The sequence below is a fragment of the Daphnia magna genome, linkage group LG5 (assembly GCF_020631705.1).
Source record: "Daphnia magna isolate NIES linkage group LG5, ASM2063170v1.1, whole genome shotgun sequence".
NCBI classification, from domain to species: Eukaryota; Metazoa; Arthropoda; class Branchiopoda; order Diplostraca; family Daphniidae; genus Daphnia; species Daphnia magna.
The window spans coordinates 10879810-10893474 of record NC_059186.1 but is presented as its reverse complement, the minus strand read 5'-3'; the positions used below and the strand labels follow the sequence as shown (position 1 = coordinate 10893474).

The 13665-nt window shown below is 39.3% G+C and overlaps 2 protein-coding genes and 1 long non-coding RNA gene across 9 annotated transcripts; 2 read left to right on the top strand and 1 right to left on the bottom strand.

The window, feature by feature from the left end:
- Window positions 1-1876: 1876 nt before the first annotated feature.
- On the top strand, window positions 1877-3472 carry LOC116923465 (lysM and putative peptidoglycan-binding domain-containing protein 2). 3 transcript variants are annotated; one of them, XM_045174114.1, is made up of 4 exons: window positions 1877-2036; window positions 2098-2380; window positions 2447-2820; window positions 2889-3472. In XM_045174114.1, exons 2-4 carry the CDS (start codon window positions 2117-2119, stop codon window positions 3115-3117), a joined length of 867 nt encoding a protein of 288 aa, XP_045030049.1. In that variant the 5' UTR covers window positions 1877-2036; window positions 2098-2116; the 3' UTR covers window positions 3118-3472. The 3 variants fall into 3 exon arrangements, with proteins under 3 accessions (XP_045030049.1, XP_045030050.1, XP_032785828.2); XM_045174115.1 differs by having other exon boundaries at window positions 1894-2036; window positions 2117-2380; XM_032929937.2 differs by having other exon boundaries at window positions 1907-2380.
- A 1463-nt stretch (window positions 3473-4935) lies between these two features.
- On the top strand, window positions 4936-8504 carry LOC123466514. 5 transcript variants are annotated; one of them, XM_045174110.1, is made up of 12 exons: window positions 4937-5345; window positions 5406-5564; window positions 5632-5795; window positions 5881-6057; window positions 6122-6232; window positions 6290-6358; window positions 6441-6664; window positions 7008-7070; window positions 7130-7642; window positions 7712-7993; window positions 8056-8297; window positions 8365-8504. In XM_045174110.1, exons 7-12 carry the CDS (start codon window positions 6640-6642, stop codon window positions 8440-8442), a joined length of 1203 nt encoding a protein of 400 aa, XP_045030045.1. In that variant the 5' UTR covers window positions 4937-5345; window positions 5406-5564; window positions 5632-5795; window positions 5881-6057; window positions 6122-6232; window positions 6290-6358; window positions 6441-6639; the 3' UTR covers window positions 8443-8504. The 5 variants fall into 5 exon arrangements, with proteins under 5 accessions (XP_045030046.1, XP_045030045.1, XP_045030048.1 ...); XM_045174113.1 differs by having other exon boundaries at window positions 4938-5345; window positions 5619-5795; window positions 7712-7959; window positions 8046-8297; XM_045174112.1 differs by having other exon boundaries at window positions 4938-5345; window positions 5619-5795; window positions 8059-8297.
- Window positions 7990-10559, bottom strand: LOC123472511. Its single transcript, XR_006646953.1, has 2 exons — window positions 8816-10559; window positions 7990-8655 (listed from the first exon to the last, which is right to left on the bottom strand). It is a non-coding gene; the product is annotated as an uncharacterized LOC123472511 (long non-coding RNA).
- Between the last annotated feature and the right edge of the window lie 3106 nt (window positions 10560-13665).

Sequence of the window (13665 nt, the reverse complement as noted above, 5' to 3'; positions counted from 1 at the left end):
AAATACGGATTTCTTCAATTAAACACAGGAAAAAGGCATTAGCGTTAGCTAGATATAAGAGAAAAAAACGACAGAGTTGCGCAGAGAATGTGCAATAAAGGATTCAGCGTTCAAGTCAAGTGTGTGCAATCAGCAGATTGATTATATAAACGTTTCTTTTTCCATCCACGTTGAGTCTGCAGGATGTAACCAAGTCCCATCAGTCCAAATTGATTTTGTACATTTACATCGTCATCAAGTTTCTACTTGAAATGAATGGCCTTTAATCAACGTAAAAAGCAAAAAGCAAAAAAAAGGGGGAGGGGGTCGATTCTACGAGTCACAAAATCGAATTTATAAATGAGAAAACCCCTTGATTTGGATATTTAAAAAAATAGGTGGAAATCTCACTGCACCTTGGCATCAGCATACCTCGCATTAAACTACCAAGTCTCATGTTCTATAAACATCGTGACGGTGTCGATGCGGCAAAGAGTGTACTAGGGCCTATGTGGCTATATAGATTCTCGGGGGAGGAGAAGGCATGCAATCGGCACGCCAGTAGATAATGAACTGTACAGCCGGGCACACGATTTATTATGGGAGTCATACCATAATCCTCTTTCTTTGTGATAGCTCATCATTCTAATGATGTCCAGTTAATGTCACCCACGAGTAACACAACAGGAAAAAAAAGTGAACAAATACAGAAAAAGCTGACATTGAAAAATCAACAACAAGATGAATGGCTACTACAGGAAAACAATACAGGAGCGCATGTCTTGAATAATCCTTTACGTGATCCATGTTTGTCCGGGAGAGTTGATTAAAAAATATGTAACCAAGCTCTCCCATCTTTCGGGAAAGGGACGGAACGACGCGCAAAAATTCCCAATTATTTTCCAGCTGATTGCCTTTGCCACCCCGAAAAGTTATCAAGTTTACTCAAAAGATGGCCAACAAATGACGCAGTCGGTGTCAAATTCACTTTCTTTAAGACCGCACCTGCGGCAAAGCCATTACCGATGGGCAGATAATTGTTATTGCATTATTAATTATACTCTCCTCTCGTTCTACGCTTCCTTCATATACTGTGTCAACTAAACTTGTTCACCATTCAGAGTGCGACGCAATTAAGAGAAATAGTTTGCACAAACACACACACGCGTGTACACAAACACACAGAAAAAAAAAGAGTTGAACGCTAGACGGCTATTATCGCAGTTGGATATCATCCTTCAACATGGACGATACTAGTTTTCGGAAAGCACTACATCCTAATGAACTTGTTTTTGGAGGACGTTATCTACCCTGGTCGAGACCAGAATATACCAGCATTGGTTCACTAATTGGCGTAATTAATTCGTGATGCAAAACGAGTTTAATTCAGACGATCTTTTCTACTGTTAAAAAGAAAACAAAAAATTGTTGGAAGCTGTTTAAACGATCAAGCGTACAATCAAATATTGGTCAATTAGAATCACGAATTTGGATAATAAAAAACCATTTATGAGAGGGCAACCAAAGTAAAAATTGAAAAGATCAGACCGAAGTGAAAAGATAAGCATGTGATTTAACGGATGGAGGACAAAAGGAATAAACAGCCTTATCTTTAATTTCAAAACTTTATGGCCGATGGCTAAGCAGTGGAAAATTAAAATTCCCTGCTCAAGCTCCCGCGTGACTCTGCCGAACCCTAATTTCCGGCAAAATCCCGCAATCGCCTCTTGGGAAGTGGAATTGTGACTTTACTAATACAAATCTTGATTTACCACACATGGGTGACAAGTGTAAGTTCTATAATGCTCGATTGATAAACTATAAGCGTTCCAGATGATAATAGAAAATTTCCAGTAGAGAAACGGAGCGAGGCAAGGAAAGCTGGAAAAGTGTTTTCCATCCAGAAATCTATCGGTTTCGTATAGGCTAACTGGCAACACTGTTTTTGAATAGAAGAAAAACAACGTTCCTGTCTCCTAGTTGTGTTGAAAGGGCTTGTCATAATTGTTAGCAGAGAAAGTTAACGACTGGCGCAAATTTACTTTATCCCGAAGCAGGTATACCAGAATTGTTGAATCGAGCTGGCCTATATCTAAAAAATCACATGACCGGTCCAAGGGGCCGGCCTTCACGATAGATGGACCCATTTAAGAATGTGTCCTTATCACCTTCGTCTGGGGCACTGTCAGTGCCTTTGCTGGACAGCAGCGACGAAGCTAGTGACGAAAGGACTAGTTTTGTCAGGTCTTCAAAATCACAGAGGAAATACGGAAGTACAACAAGCGGAAGCAGCATGAATGACTCTTTATCACCGTCAAGATTTCATCCTAGTTGTCATATGGAACACAAAGTTCAAGCAGGGGACACATTGGCTGGAATTGCCCTTCGATATCAGACTACGGTACATAAAGCCCCTACTTTAACTGATTTGCCCCATATTCATTTTTAAAATACCATTTTCCTCCAGATGGAACATATTAAACGTATCAACAAAATGTGGACCAGCGATACCCTCTTTCTACGAGAAACCTTACTTGTTCCATGTCCAATGGAAGACACTTCTGCTGGCATGAATGCCTTTGCCACACTAATGATAGAAAATGAAACAAACGGGACAGTAGTTCCTACCTTGGACACATCCTGTACTGAAGTCCCCTCCTTTTTCCCTGAAGTTAGCCTTAGGTCAGTGAAAAGCAAGCCTGATCTGGCAAGGACCAGTTCTGCGAGCAGTGCAAGTAGCAGCAGCATTGACTATGATAAAAGTATTCATGATTATCTTGGAGACATTGACAGTCAAATCAAAGAAGCAAAATCAAAAGCACATAAACTGCAAAAGACAAGGTATTTTTCAATACAAAGACGGAAAAAAAATATTACCTGATCAATTGTAATTTTATTTAATTTGAAAGTGATGTATTGAAGAGCCATCCAGATGTGAACAAGGGTTCGTGGCCAAGATCACAACAAGCTTCAACAAGGTTGAGAATGAGCTTGGCAGAACTTGGAGGAGAGTTCAATGCTGCAACTTCTTCTGATCATGTGCCTGCCACAGAAGTTGTAGGTGGAGCAAGAAGCAGGAAGACAAAGTCAATGTTCCATCACAGGGATAGATTTCAAGATGAAATCTTTGAGTTGTAATCTATTCGTCATCTTGTTTTTCAGCCGAGCGGCGTTGAGCGAACCGTTGTACATTGTATTTATCATGATTGTGATATCTCATTAGAGTTTAATCATGCTCCTTAAACGATTTCATTTCTTGTTTAACTGTAACCAAGAAATTTCTCTTGAAGATTCGGCGCCATTTCTCCTTGTCCCTTCTGCTCGTCTCAGACACACGTGCAACTACAGGAAATCCACACACTTCAAACATTTTTTTCCTAATCTTAACTTCCTGCTTAATAGGTGTTGTAACCATTGTTATTTTAACATATTTTTTTCTAAACACTCTGCTAGTCAAGGAATTGGTTAATACAAACTCACATCCATGATTAAATATTTCGTAACCGTGCGGCAACTTTGCTATTATTGGATGTATGGACTATGCAGTTAGACCTTCTTGGATTTATTTTTTTCAGCTAGTAATTTTCTGATTTCATAATTTTTTTTTTGTCTTTGGCAATTTAGAAGCTTAAAAGTAAGGATGGGTTTCAACAAACCCAATGTTAGTTGAAAAGGGATGAAGTGGATGGGAAAAAGTTACCTTCCTTTATTAATGCCTAACTGCAAAGTGCAAACGAATAAACCAAAATTTAATTTCAGTTAGCTTTTGGCTATTCGGTGTGTTGAAAAATTGTTTTGCTATTGAGTTTCATGATCATGAATTCATGTTTCGTGAATATCGTGAATCGTGATGAACGATGACCAGTGTTCTGCCGAATAAGGAAAAAATTTATTTGAATATGAATACGAATAAAATGAAAATTGAATCGAATAAAGAATAAGAATAAAGAATAAAAATAAAAAATGAAGAATAAAGAATAAAGAATAAAAATAAAATTTATTTTCATTCGTATTTCGAATAAATTTTCGAATAAATTTTCGAATAAAATAAATTCTAATGATTTTCTTAATTTAAGGATGATGTTTCGATTTTTGAATCATAAAATTAAAAACAATTAATAATAAATAATTAAGCAAGTGGTTTCTTTATTTTGGTGACACAGCCAGTCCAATCAAATCAAACAAAAAAAACTTCAAAATCAACGGAATCCAGAATCATGGAACAGTAGAAAATGGAAACGGGAAAAAAATTGAAACAAGTCCAAATTAATACGTAAACGTAACAGCTTAGTTTTATACTTTAAGTTCTTCCAGAAGTAGTATCACTAATTCAAGAGTGTGCTAGTAGCAGACAATTATTGGCCTCATGACATTTTCAATGGCTAAACGGAAAAAATAACTCCAAACAAAAGAGCAACGGCTAGCGGAAACAAAGATTTTTAAACTTAGAGGAACTTTATTTTTTATTCGATTTTTCCATTTAAATATTGGATAATCGAATAAAAAATAAAAATAAAATACAGGTAAAAAATATTCGAGAATAAAGAATAAGAATAAATCGAATAAAAATTTATTCGAAATAAAGAATAAGATTTTATTCGTATTCTTATTCAGAATACGTTTTTTATTCGAAAGAGCTTTATTCGGCAGAACACTGACGATGACTAAATATTTCAACTTGATCTCGGTCGTCGGGGCGAACCCTACCGTCTTTCATGCCGACACAGAAAGGTGGTAGGGTTCGCCCCGACGACATGAGAGCGATATAGAGGTTTTTCCATTTGGTTCGTGTAAGTAGAGGGAAAAGTCCGTGCGGCTAGTCGACTAGTGCGCACCATGGCGGGGATAGCCGAAACTTGCTGCAGACTTTGCTTGATCCAACCAATAGACACCCTATTGTCTATTGGTCTATTGTCTATTGTCTATTGAATAGACAATAGGGTGTCTATTGGTTGGATCAAGCAAAGTCTGCAGCAAGTTTCGGCTATCCCCCGCCATGGTGCGCACTAGTCGACTAGCCGCACGGACTTTTCCCTCTACTTACACGAACCAAATGGAAAAACCTCTATTTTGAAATCGTGAATTTTGTGCCACTGGCGGGTTGAGTGTGTGCTTGTGTGCGTGTGTGGTGTTTGTTTACAAAAATACAAACGCAGCTACCTGTCGGTTTTAGATTGTTTCATTAGAAAACTCAGTGCCAAAGAGAATATGAACTCAAGTTAGTTACCATGGCAAGTGGAAATAGTGAAGATGCTGAAATTGGCTTGGATTATGGGCAGTATTGCTTGGAAGATATTCCTGCTGCTCAAGCAAATCGATTTGAATTTGGAAAAGGATAGGATGTATCCTTTTTTCAAGATATCAGGGTATGTTTTCATAAATGATACTAATTTTCATTGTTTCTCATTGTTGTTATTATCTTTCAGGAAAAATATCAAGGAAGAAAGAACAATAATCGAAGGAGAACTCAACATCCAACCCTTGTTCAAGGCGTTCCAAGATATCCCACCCACCCAGCACTTTGGTTGGATTTCAAGAAGCGCAAAGGGACCTGCAGCTCGAGGCGTACTTCTATACATGATATAGTATGTATACATTAATTTTTTAAATATTATCCTAGTACTTCATAATTGTTCTAGAAAACAAAAACAGCTATAGAAGATGGCATGGATCATTTTACACTGTCAGCATCCAAAAACACAAAGGAGTGGTCTACTGATGTTGGTGGGTATGGAAACCTTGCCAATGAATTCATGCAAACTCCAGAGTGCCATGCTGCAGTGATACATGGACTAGCATCGTAAGAAAACACCAATGTATGTAGCTCATTTATGTTCAGTGGTACAACCACCTATAACTGTAAAATGACTAATTATTAGTTGCTTCTTTTTCATGCTATAGTGGCGAGAGAGAAAGATCCAGAATAGATTTCCCACCACAAGGAAAGCGAGATCCAACGCAAAAAAAAACGCGTGAAAACAATGTATGGCAAATCTTTAGGTCGTTCGACTTCAATACGGACGGAGGCCGTAACTGCAATTGCCAGTCATCAAAATAATGGATTCGAAATGATCAGAGGTAATTCTGAAGGTCATATTCGATGATTGATACGCTTCATCAAATGAATAATTTCTTTTTGTAGACTTAGATGGAGATGTGGCCCGATTTAGTACCCCTTCTCCTAACGAACATGATGTATTGCTAGAAAGTCGTGATCCTGGTCATCAACAATTATTGCCTGATGTTCATGAAGGTATACTGGTTACTATTATTCAAATAAACCCGGTATATCTCAGTTTGGTTTTGTCAGAAAATGGATCGCATCCAGAAACTTGGCCTAAAAATTTTCAATCCGCTGGAACTGATATTTTTGATTCAGGTAGGCCTTATTTAGGCATGACATGCAAAAATTTAAGGTTTTGAGGAAGTTCTTTACATAATATATCAATTCTACGTTGTAGGGAGTGAGCAGTTTGTTTCAAATATTACTACGCGACCGATGGCAACTTGTGTAGCTATCTATGGGTGTGATTCATCGAGACCGAATTCCAGTAGTCCAAGTGGTGAGCTAGTTGGATCGACTACCACCACAGTTCCAAATGCTAAAAACGTGCCGTCATTGCATCTGAAGAATTCACAAAAAGTTGCTTAACCTTAACTATGCAACTGCAACGTGATAAATGTCGTAAGTGATCAATTTGAACAAGGCTTTGCAATACAAGTGGTTTGAATTTGGGACCAAAGGAAACCAACAGGTATTTAGTAAAGCACCCAGAAAACTTAACAGATAAGTGCTAAGTTTTTGGTGCTGTAATAAGAAGAAAGAAACTCCTTGAGTTCTGAACAATGCTTCTAATTCAAACCATGGAAAAAATGCTTACTGTATTATTGGAGATCAGTTTAAATTAATTTAAAGCTTTCTAGGTTGGAAATGTATGATATCGCTTCATAGCTGTTCTCATGTCATCTTGTTTAGTTAGATAAAATAAAATGTTCTAGTAAAGTAGCTGATTATCTTTTTTCCCAAGGAATGATAGAGAGTCAACTGACAGTTAAGGATGAGAAGCCTGCATCATTAGTCAGTCAGACTGGTAAACTTGCTATTCAAAACTTCTTTCCAATGATGAATTTGAGGCCATTTAATTGGTAGTAGGTGAAATGAAAATTAATCAAGCTGATTATCGACCATTTGTTGTGACCTTTGGGTCACATCAGCCATCACCAATATTGACTCTGCCTCTCAATGTACCAGTGGCTGCAGCAGTCTTCCTTTCCCAGGGTACTATTCTTGCCAACTCAGATCCATCAACTCTTCAGATAATCAAACCAAAGCCCAATGAAAATCCGCCTACTGTGGAAGGAAGTAAAATGTCTTCTCCGGTGTCCTCTGTGATACCAATTCCAAGCACATTCCCTATTGCCGAACCGACAGCAGGAGCGGTACATGTCGAACAATCCCGCAATGATCACACAACAACCGAATACGTCGAAAATAGTGAGCATGCTCATCTTCTACCTTCCCCGTGTTTCGTACCGAATCCGCTAGAAGGGAAGAAATCGCCTTACCCTAAAATTATTCGGAGAAGTTTTCAACCAGCTTATGCTTCTCTTTCAATTGGTGGAACGCCTCTCTTGACCTCTGAATTGACCGTAGCATCCTTCGGTAAGCAAAGCACTCCGCTGTCAAGATTGTCCGTCAATCGTTTAATAACCGTGCCACTTTTATCCGAAGGAAATATGAGAGATGTGAATGCTTATGTGGATTTCAATATAGATATTCACATGTCTACAGACACCACCAAAACATGCAAGCTAGTCGAAGGAGTTGAAAATGCTTTGTCAGCAATGCCTCCTCTGATCCCGATTGTAATGGACGAAGAACTTTTTCTAGCTAACCATTCGTCATTTCCTGATAAATGTCCGAATGGTAATAGACAACCTAACGTTGATGCTAACTCCCCCTCTACTGAGCCTTCCTTGGTAAATGAACTGGAAACCCATAGTAATCAATTTGGTAAAAAATTTGTATTATTTTATTTTTAAAATAAAAAAAAATCATCCAGCAGCATCCATCAGCAGGCCCGGGTGAGCTACAACTTCTACTTTCCCCACCATCTGCCGGTCAGGATAAGTCTCGTAATCATCCACCCGCTGCAAGTCCAAGCAAAATTGCTTCACCTCCAACGCTACCAACACCTGGGCCTACAAATCTTAGTCTACTACTCCAACAACCCAACCGTCTGCCACACCGGATGATCCTGCAATCAAAAAAAAAAAAAGAAAACAAGAAAAGGGACGGAAGAACATCACAGTGCTTAGTAAGTATTCATTTTATACTTAAAATATAACGTCTCAACTTGTTATATTTTTATTTGTATTTGACAGTGCAATATAAAAGGCCATTTTAGTAAAAAATTGTCCCCAAAAAAAGGGATACGGTACTGCATCAATCCCGCAATGTAACCCTGGCCCTCAGCTTGTCCTCGTGTTGGCTTCACGACCAAGGGTCTATCACCAAGCAGTTCCTAGTCCTGCTCCTTCTTACGGAGGATCAGCAGAAGGTGGGCATGGAGGTCATCAATCAGTTGACTATGGAGGATACGGTGTCGGATACGGCGCACAAGCCTGTGGCTATGGGGGAGCTGCAAGAGGTGGACATGGAGGTCAATCCGCTGGCTATCAAGAATCAAACGGTGGTGGAAACGGAAGCAGAGGATTAGCGAGAAGTGGACATGGAGGTCCAACAGGAAAAAGAAATGCTCCTATTCTATTCACTCCAACATTTCATCAGACCACAATGACTTTTTACGGTGGTGGTGAACAAACTGGCAGTTACCGATGTTTTACAGGAGGAATGCACAGCGAACAAGTTGGTGGCTATGGAGGTTCTACAGGAGGTAATCCACTTTAATCCGATGCAGGATATTAGATCCTTCCCATTTCCATGTCCATCTGGAAAAATGGTTGTCCATTTTGACCATCTTCTTACCAAACCATCATGTAGTCGGTGATATTCAGCTAGTGGAGCGCTCAAACTCTCTGTCGCATCGACCTTGAAGCTTGGCGTTCATTCACATTCAGAATTTTTCATTGATATTCACATATTTGACTTGTTTAAACTATAAGGAAGTTGATGTTCGAATCAATATTTTCCTTGTTTTTATTTTAATTGATTTAGAAAATCAGAGATTATAAGACCTCGAGAGCATAAATTTATTTGGAATGTATAATTAAGAATAAGCTTATCAGACTATAGTTCTCTTTTCGCCAGTCTCTTCTCCAGTAATATTTGAAATGAGCAAACTAGACAATAATGGCGTGCATGTGAAACGAGTAGATTCAAATGTCATGTATTGTGTGAACTTACCTTATTTTTAAAAGGGGAAAAAATAGCTGATCTCGTAACTTAAAGTTAAATCACAATATAACACAAAAGCATACTTGGAATTAGTTTCCTTGAATAAGGAATACGAAGAACAACGTCAAAATTCAGTCCTCAATGAACTATCGATCAAATTTTATGTCCAAATCGAAGATAAGATTCTCGGCATAGGTAGCTTATTGTTTTATGAAAACATTTTCTGTCTAGATTCACGCTTCGTATAATCTGTTAAGGTGAAATTTTGTTATTCTTACATTTCAAGAATTTGTCCTTACAAAACCAGAAAGAGGCTCTACTCAAATTGGCGGTAAACTTGTAGGTCTAATATTACTTTATGATGCGTAAGCAGCGGTTGGAAACTCTACTCTTCAGGGGACCGTAAGCCAGCTGAACCTATGATGTGGTATAGCTTATTTTATTAACGGACGCCTCGGTTAAAGCAATCAACTCTAGAAAAATAAAGGTAGCAAAATAACAAAAGTTGCTTGCTTATATAAATTAAAGTCAATCGCTCTTGTCACAATGGAGGGACCAGGTCTTGGAAATGACAAATCCAAAGATTTTTCGAATAACTCTATCTATAAGACTTTTGGAATATTATTTTAAAACTGGCTGTTAATATTGACCTTTGAATCATTGAATTACTTGAATTCGTTAAAAACTTCAACAATGTAGTTTTCTTCGTTGACGGCCCACGGGAATTTTCTGCTGTACGCTGAACTTCAATAGAAGCATGGTTAATGGTCTGCACTCTACATTCTGCAATGGAATTGCAAACTGATTGAGTTTTTGGAATTGTAAACCGTACAGGATTCCGACTATTAAGATCAAGATAAGTTTAATATTGCGGAACTTATTTGTGTCACTGTAGAGAGGAACCAACTGAAACAGGTGCTGTTTGTCGATTTGAAATAACTGACAGACCAATCGAAATCTTCGTGACCTTCCGAGTTCTCATTGGTCGGTCCAAGAAGATCCTGCCAGTCGTTCACTAAACCACGGAGGGATGGCCATTTGGACATTGTCTCGGAAGGCACAGAGAGAGATGGGCTTTTGAGTGGCTCATCTTTCGTTTCAGGTATTACAACGAGGGAAAATGGACTTTTCGGGGGTTCCTCCATTATTTTGAACTGTTCTGCATGAAGTGCAAAGCTGAACTACGTTGTTATTTGGCTGTAAACGTTTATGTATTGCGCACGTTCAGGATATAGTTGTGAAACAAAATGTTGAGATTCTCATTGGACGTCTACCGAATTCGTATGTTATGATAAATAACGATTTCAAGCGACTTCCGTAGCACGAATCAATCCGATTAAGCTCTTATCCTGTTGGTGGTTAACCCTGACATTTCCGCGTTGGTCGCGACCTCCCCCGTGTCTAACGTCTTTTGAAAGCTTAAAAATCATACAATAATTTTTGTCAATAAACAATTCAGCCAAGCGTGAAATAAGTTTATTGTTTTTATAGCACATTTATACCCTTGTAAGCATTCTTTGATGCACCAATTGGATAATCCCAGCTACGAAAATAATCTTTAATTCCGAAAAAGGAATTTTTAATGGTGAGGCGATGTGAAATGAATCAAATGAACAAATCAAATAATATTAAACAGAATTAATGTATTGTATGAAATTTTTAACTCAAGAAAATACGAAAAATGAAAATAAAACAGCCACACAAAAAGAAACAAGCAAACAGAAACACCTGAAACAGACTATAGATTTTTTAATGGCCTAAACGAAACCTCAAATTTGCAAAGAAGACTTTCTTCATGCCTAGTAGAAGTAGTAGCACTGGCACCATACGCACGATTTTTATATAATTCAAGTTGCACGTCTGCAAAGGCTGAAAAATGTAATCGTCGTTGGCACGTCCAGCCAATCTCAACAAGGGGAGAAAGTATTAATCGCAAATCGAAAGGAAACATGATCTTTGGCGCAGCATTCAACGAAAGAGTTGATCATTCAGAAAACGTCGAGAAAAAAATCCAAAATTCAAAGATAGTGAGAAAACAAGTCAAGTAGCAACAAAGTAAATGAAAAAAGGACCATAAAGGAACTAACCCTTTCAGAGGAGAACGAGTTTTTTATCTTCCTTGACATCACGTCCACGTCAATGTCGATCTAGACCCCCATACCCCAACACGACCCCACGATCCGATTCAAGATCTTAACCTAACTTAAAACTAACTTAAACCTAACTTAAAACTAACTTAAACCTAACTTAAAACTAACTTAAACCTAACTTGAATCGGATTGCAGAGTCTGTGTCGTTGTATGAAAGTCTATGATCAACATTGCCATGAAGCGGATGTCGAAGAAATTCAAAAACTCACCCTCCCCTCGTAGGAGTCAAATCCTTTATATACGCCTTCTTTCTTTACTTCTATGCCGCTCGTTCTCGTTTCCTCAACACGTTTCGATTTGGGTTCCTTTCTCGTTCGCTTTCTGAACAATGCAGAAATTCGTTGAAAGGGCGGTGTTGTTTGCGGGGTCTGTTTCAGGCGCCTGAATCGGCTGTTTGTTCTTCGTATTTGTTATGCGGTAACTGTTTCTTTTTCAGTGTGTTATTTTTCTTGATTTAGGTGTAAACCATGATCGAATTTTACGTAAACATTGTTGAAACTCATTTTTCTTTTTGGTCTTTTCGGGCACTTTCTACTTTTCAGCATTTTTGGCGACCTTTTCTTTATCGTCATTGGGCTCTCCCGTTTCTTTGCTGTTCGACATGATCGTCTGTCACTTTAGATGCATCATCCGGCTTTGCCAGTTCAGCAGGAGGCTCTTCTTTCGTTTTAAATTGTGGTAATATATTGTCGCTAGTGGTGTTTCGGGGTCAATTTGTTTGGTATCGATTCCCGTTTGTTGTTTGAATTGGAAACAGATACAGCGCTTTCCTCATTTTCAACAATTTCTTCAATTAGAGGTTTAGTAAATGCAATTGACTCAGAAGGGGGGATCAGCACTTCTGTTATTACAGGGGCAGCTTCAGTGGGTGAAAAATATGAAACCGTAGGTGTTTTATCTGTATGCTGGTCTTCATCACGAATTCTTGACAGAAACTCAGTGATCACAGGTTTCGTTACTTTCTCATTGTCAATGGTACGCGTCACTGGTACGCGACGAGGCTGGTCAGAGTTCTCTCCCGTCGGATCCTCAGGATGTTCTGCTGATTGAGGAATCCGCTCATCTATTGGTGCGGGAACATTATTATCCTCTGATTGTTTATCCAGTGTATGTACGACCGGTTCATTTCTGGGCCTCTGTGCCTCCTCTTGTTCATTAGCTAAGGCGTCTTGTCGTGCTGGTTTTTCATCTGGAAATAATTACTCCTTTTTACCGCCCTTCATTTTCGTAAACATTTTACGAAAAAATTTTCCAATAGACGTCTTTTTTCGGTTGCGTACATCTGGATTTGGGAAATACAGCGTATCGCCAGTTTCGTCGGGTGCTTCTTCATTAGGCCTATTGTTCTGGTTGTCTTTAGGGGCCAAGTTTCCATCCGCATCTCTGCGAATGTCTGTGGACCGGCCCCATCCAGGTGTGTCTGGAGGTAAACGGAGGGCAGCTCCGTCAGACGTGGCAGATGATGAACTCCAGCTACGTGAATCCCCTTGCTCTTTCGATTCGACTTGGGCTTCGATGTCGACTCGACAAAGTGGGCAAAATTTAACAGTGGTCAGCCACTGGTCAACACAAGAGACATGAAACAAATGCATGCAAGGTAGGCGGCGAACATCTTCGCCTTCTTCAAATTCGCACAGACAAATCGTGCACTTTTCGGTGTTATCTTCGTTGGTGTCACCATCGACGCTGCTGTTGCTACGCAGCAGACGTTTGTATGAATGAGACAGCGTACCGGACCGGCCCCATCCAGGTGTGTCACAATTCACATCTCTGCGAATGTTTCTGGGGGGATACCGCACATCCTCGAAATGCGGATTCTGGGTACTGTCATGGAAGAAGGTAGTAGGCCCATCCGGTAAGAACTCTTCGAAAATGCAATCACAGTCTGGGTTGCGGATCCTGCATCCGCAAATGTCCGGTGTGTCACAATTCACAACCCTGCGAATGTTTCTGGGGGGATACCGCACATCCTCGAAATGCGGATTCTGGGTACTGTCATGGAAGAAGGTAGTAGACCCATCCGGTAAGAACTCTTCGAAAATGCAATAACAGTCTGGGTTGCGGATCCTGCATCCGCAAATGTCCGGTGTGTCACAATTCACATCTCTGCGAATGTTTCTGGGGGGATACCGCACATCCTCGAAATGCGGATTCTGGGTACTGTCATGGAAGAAGGTA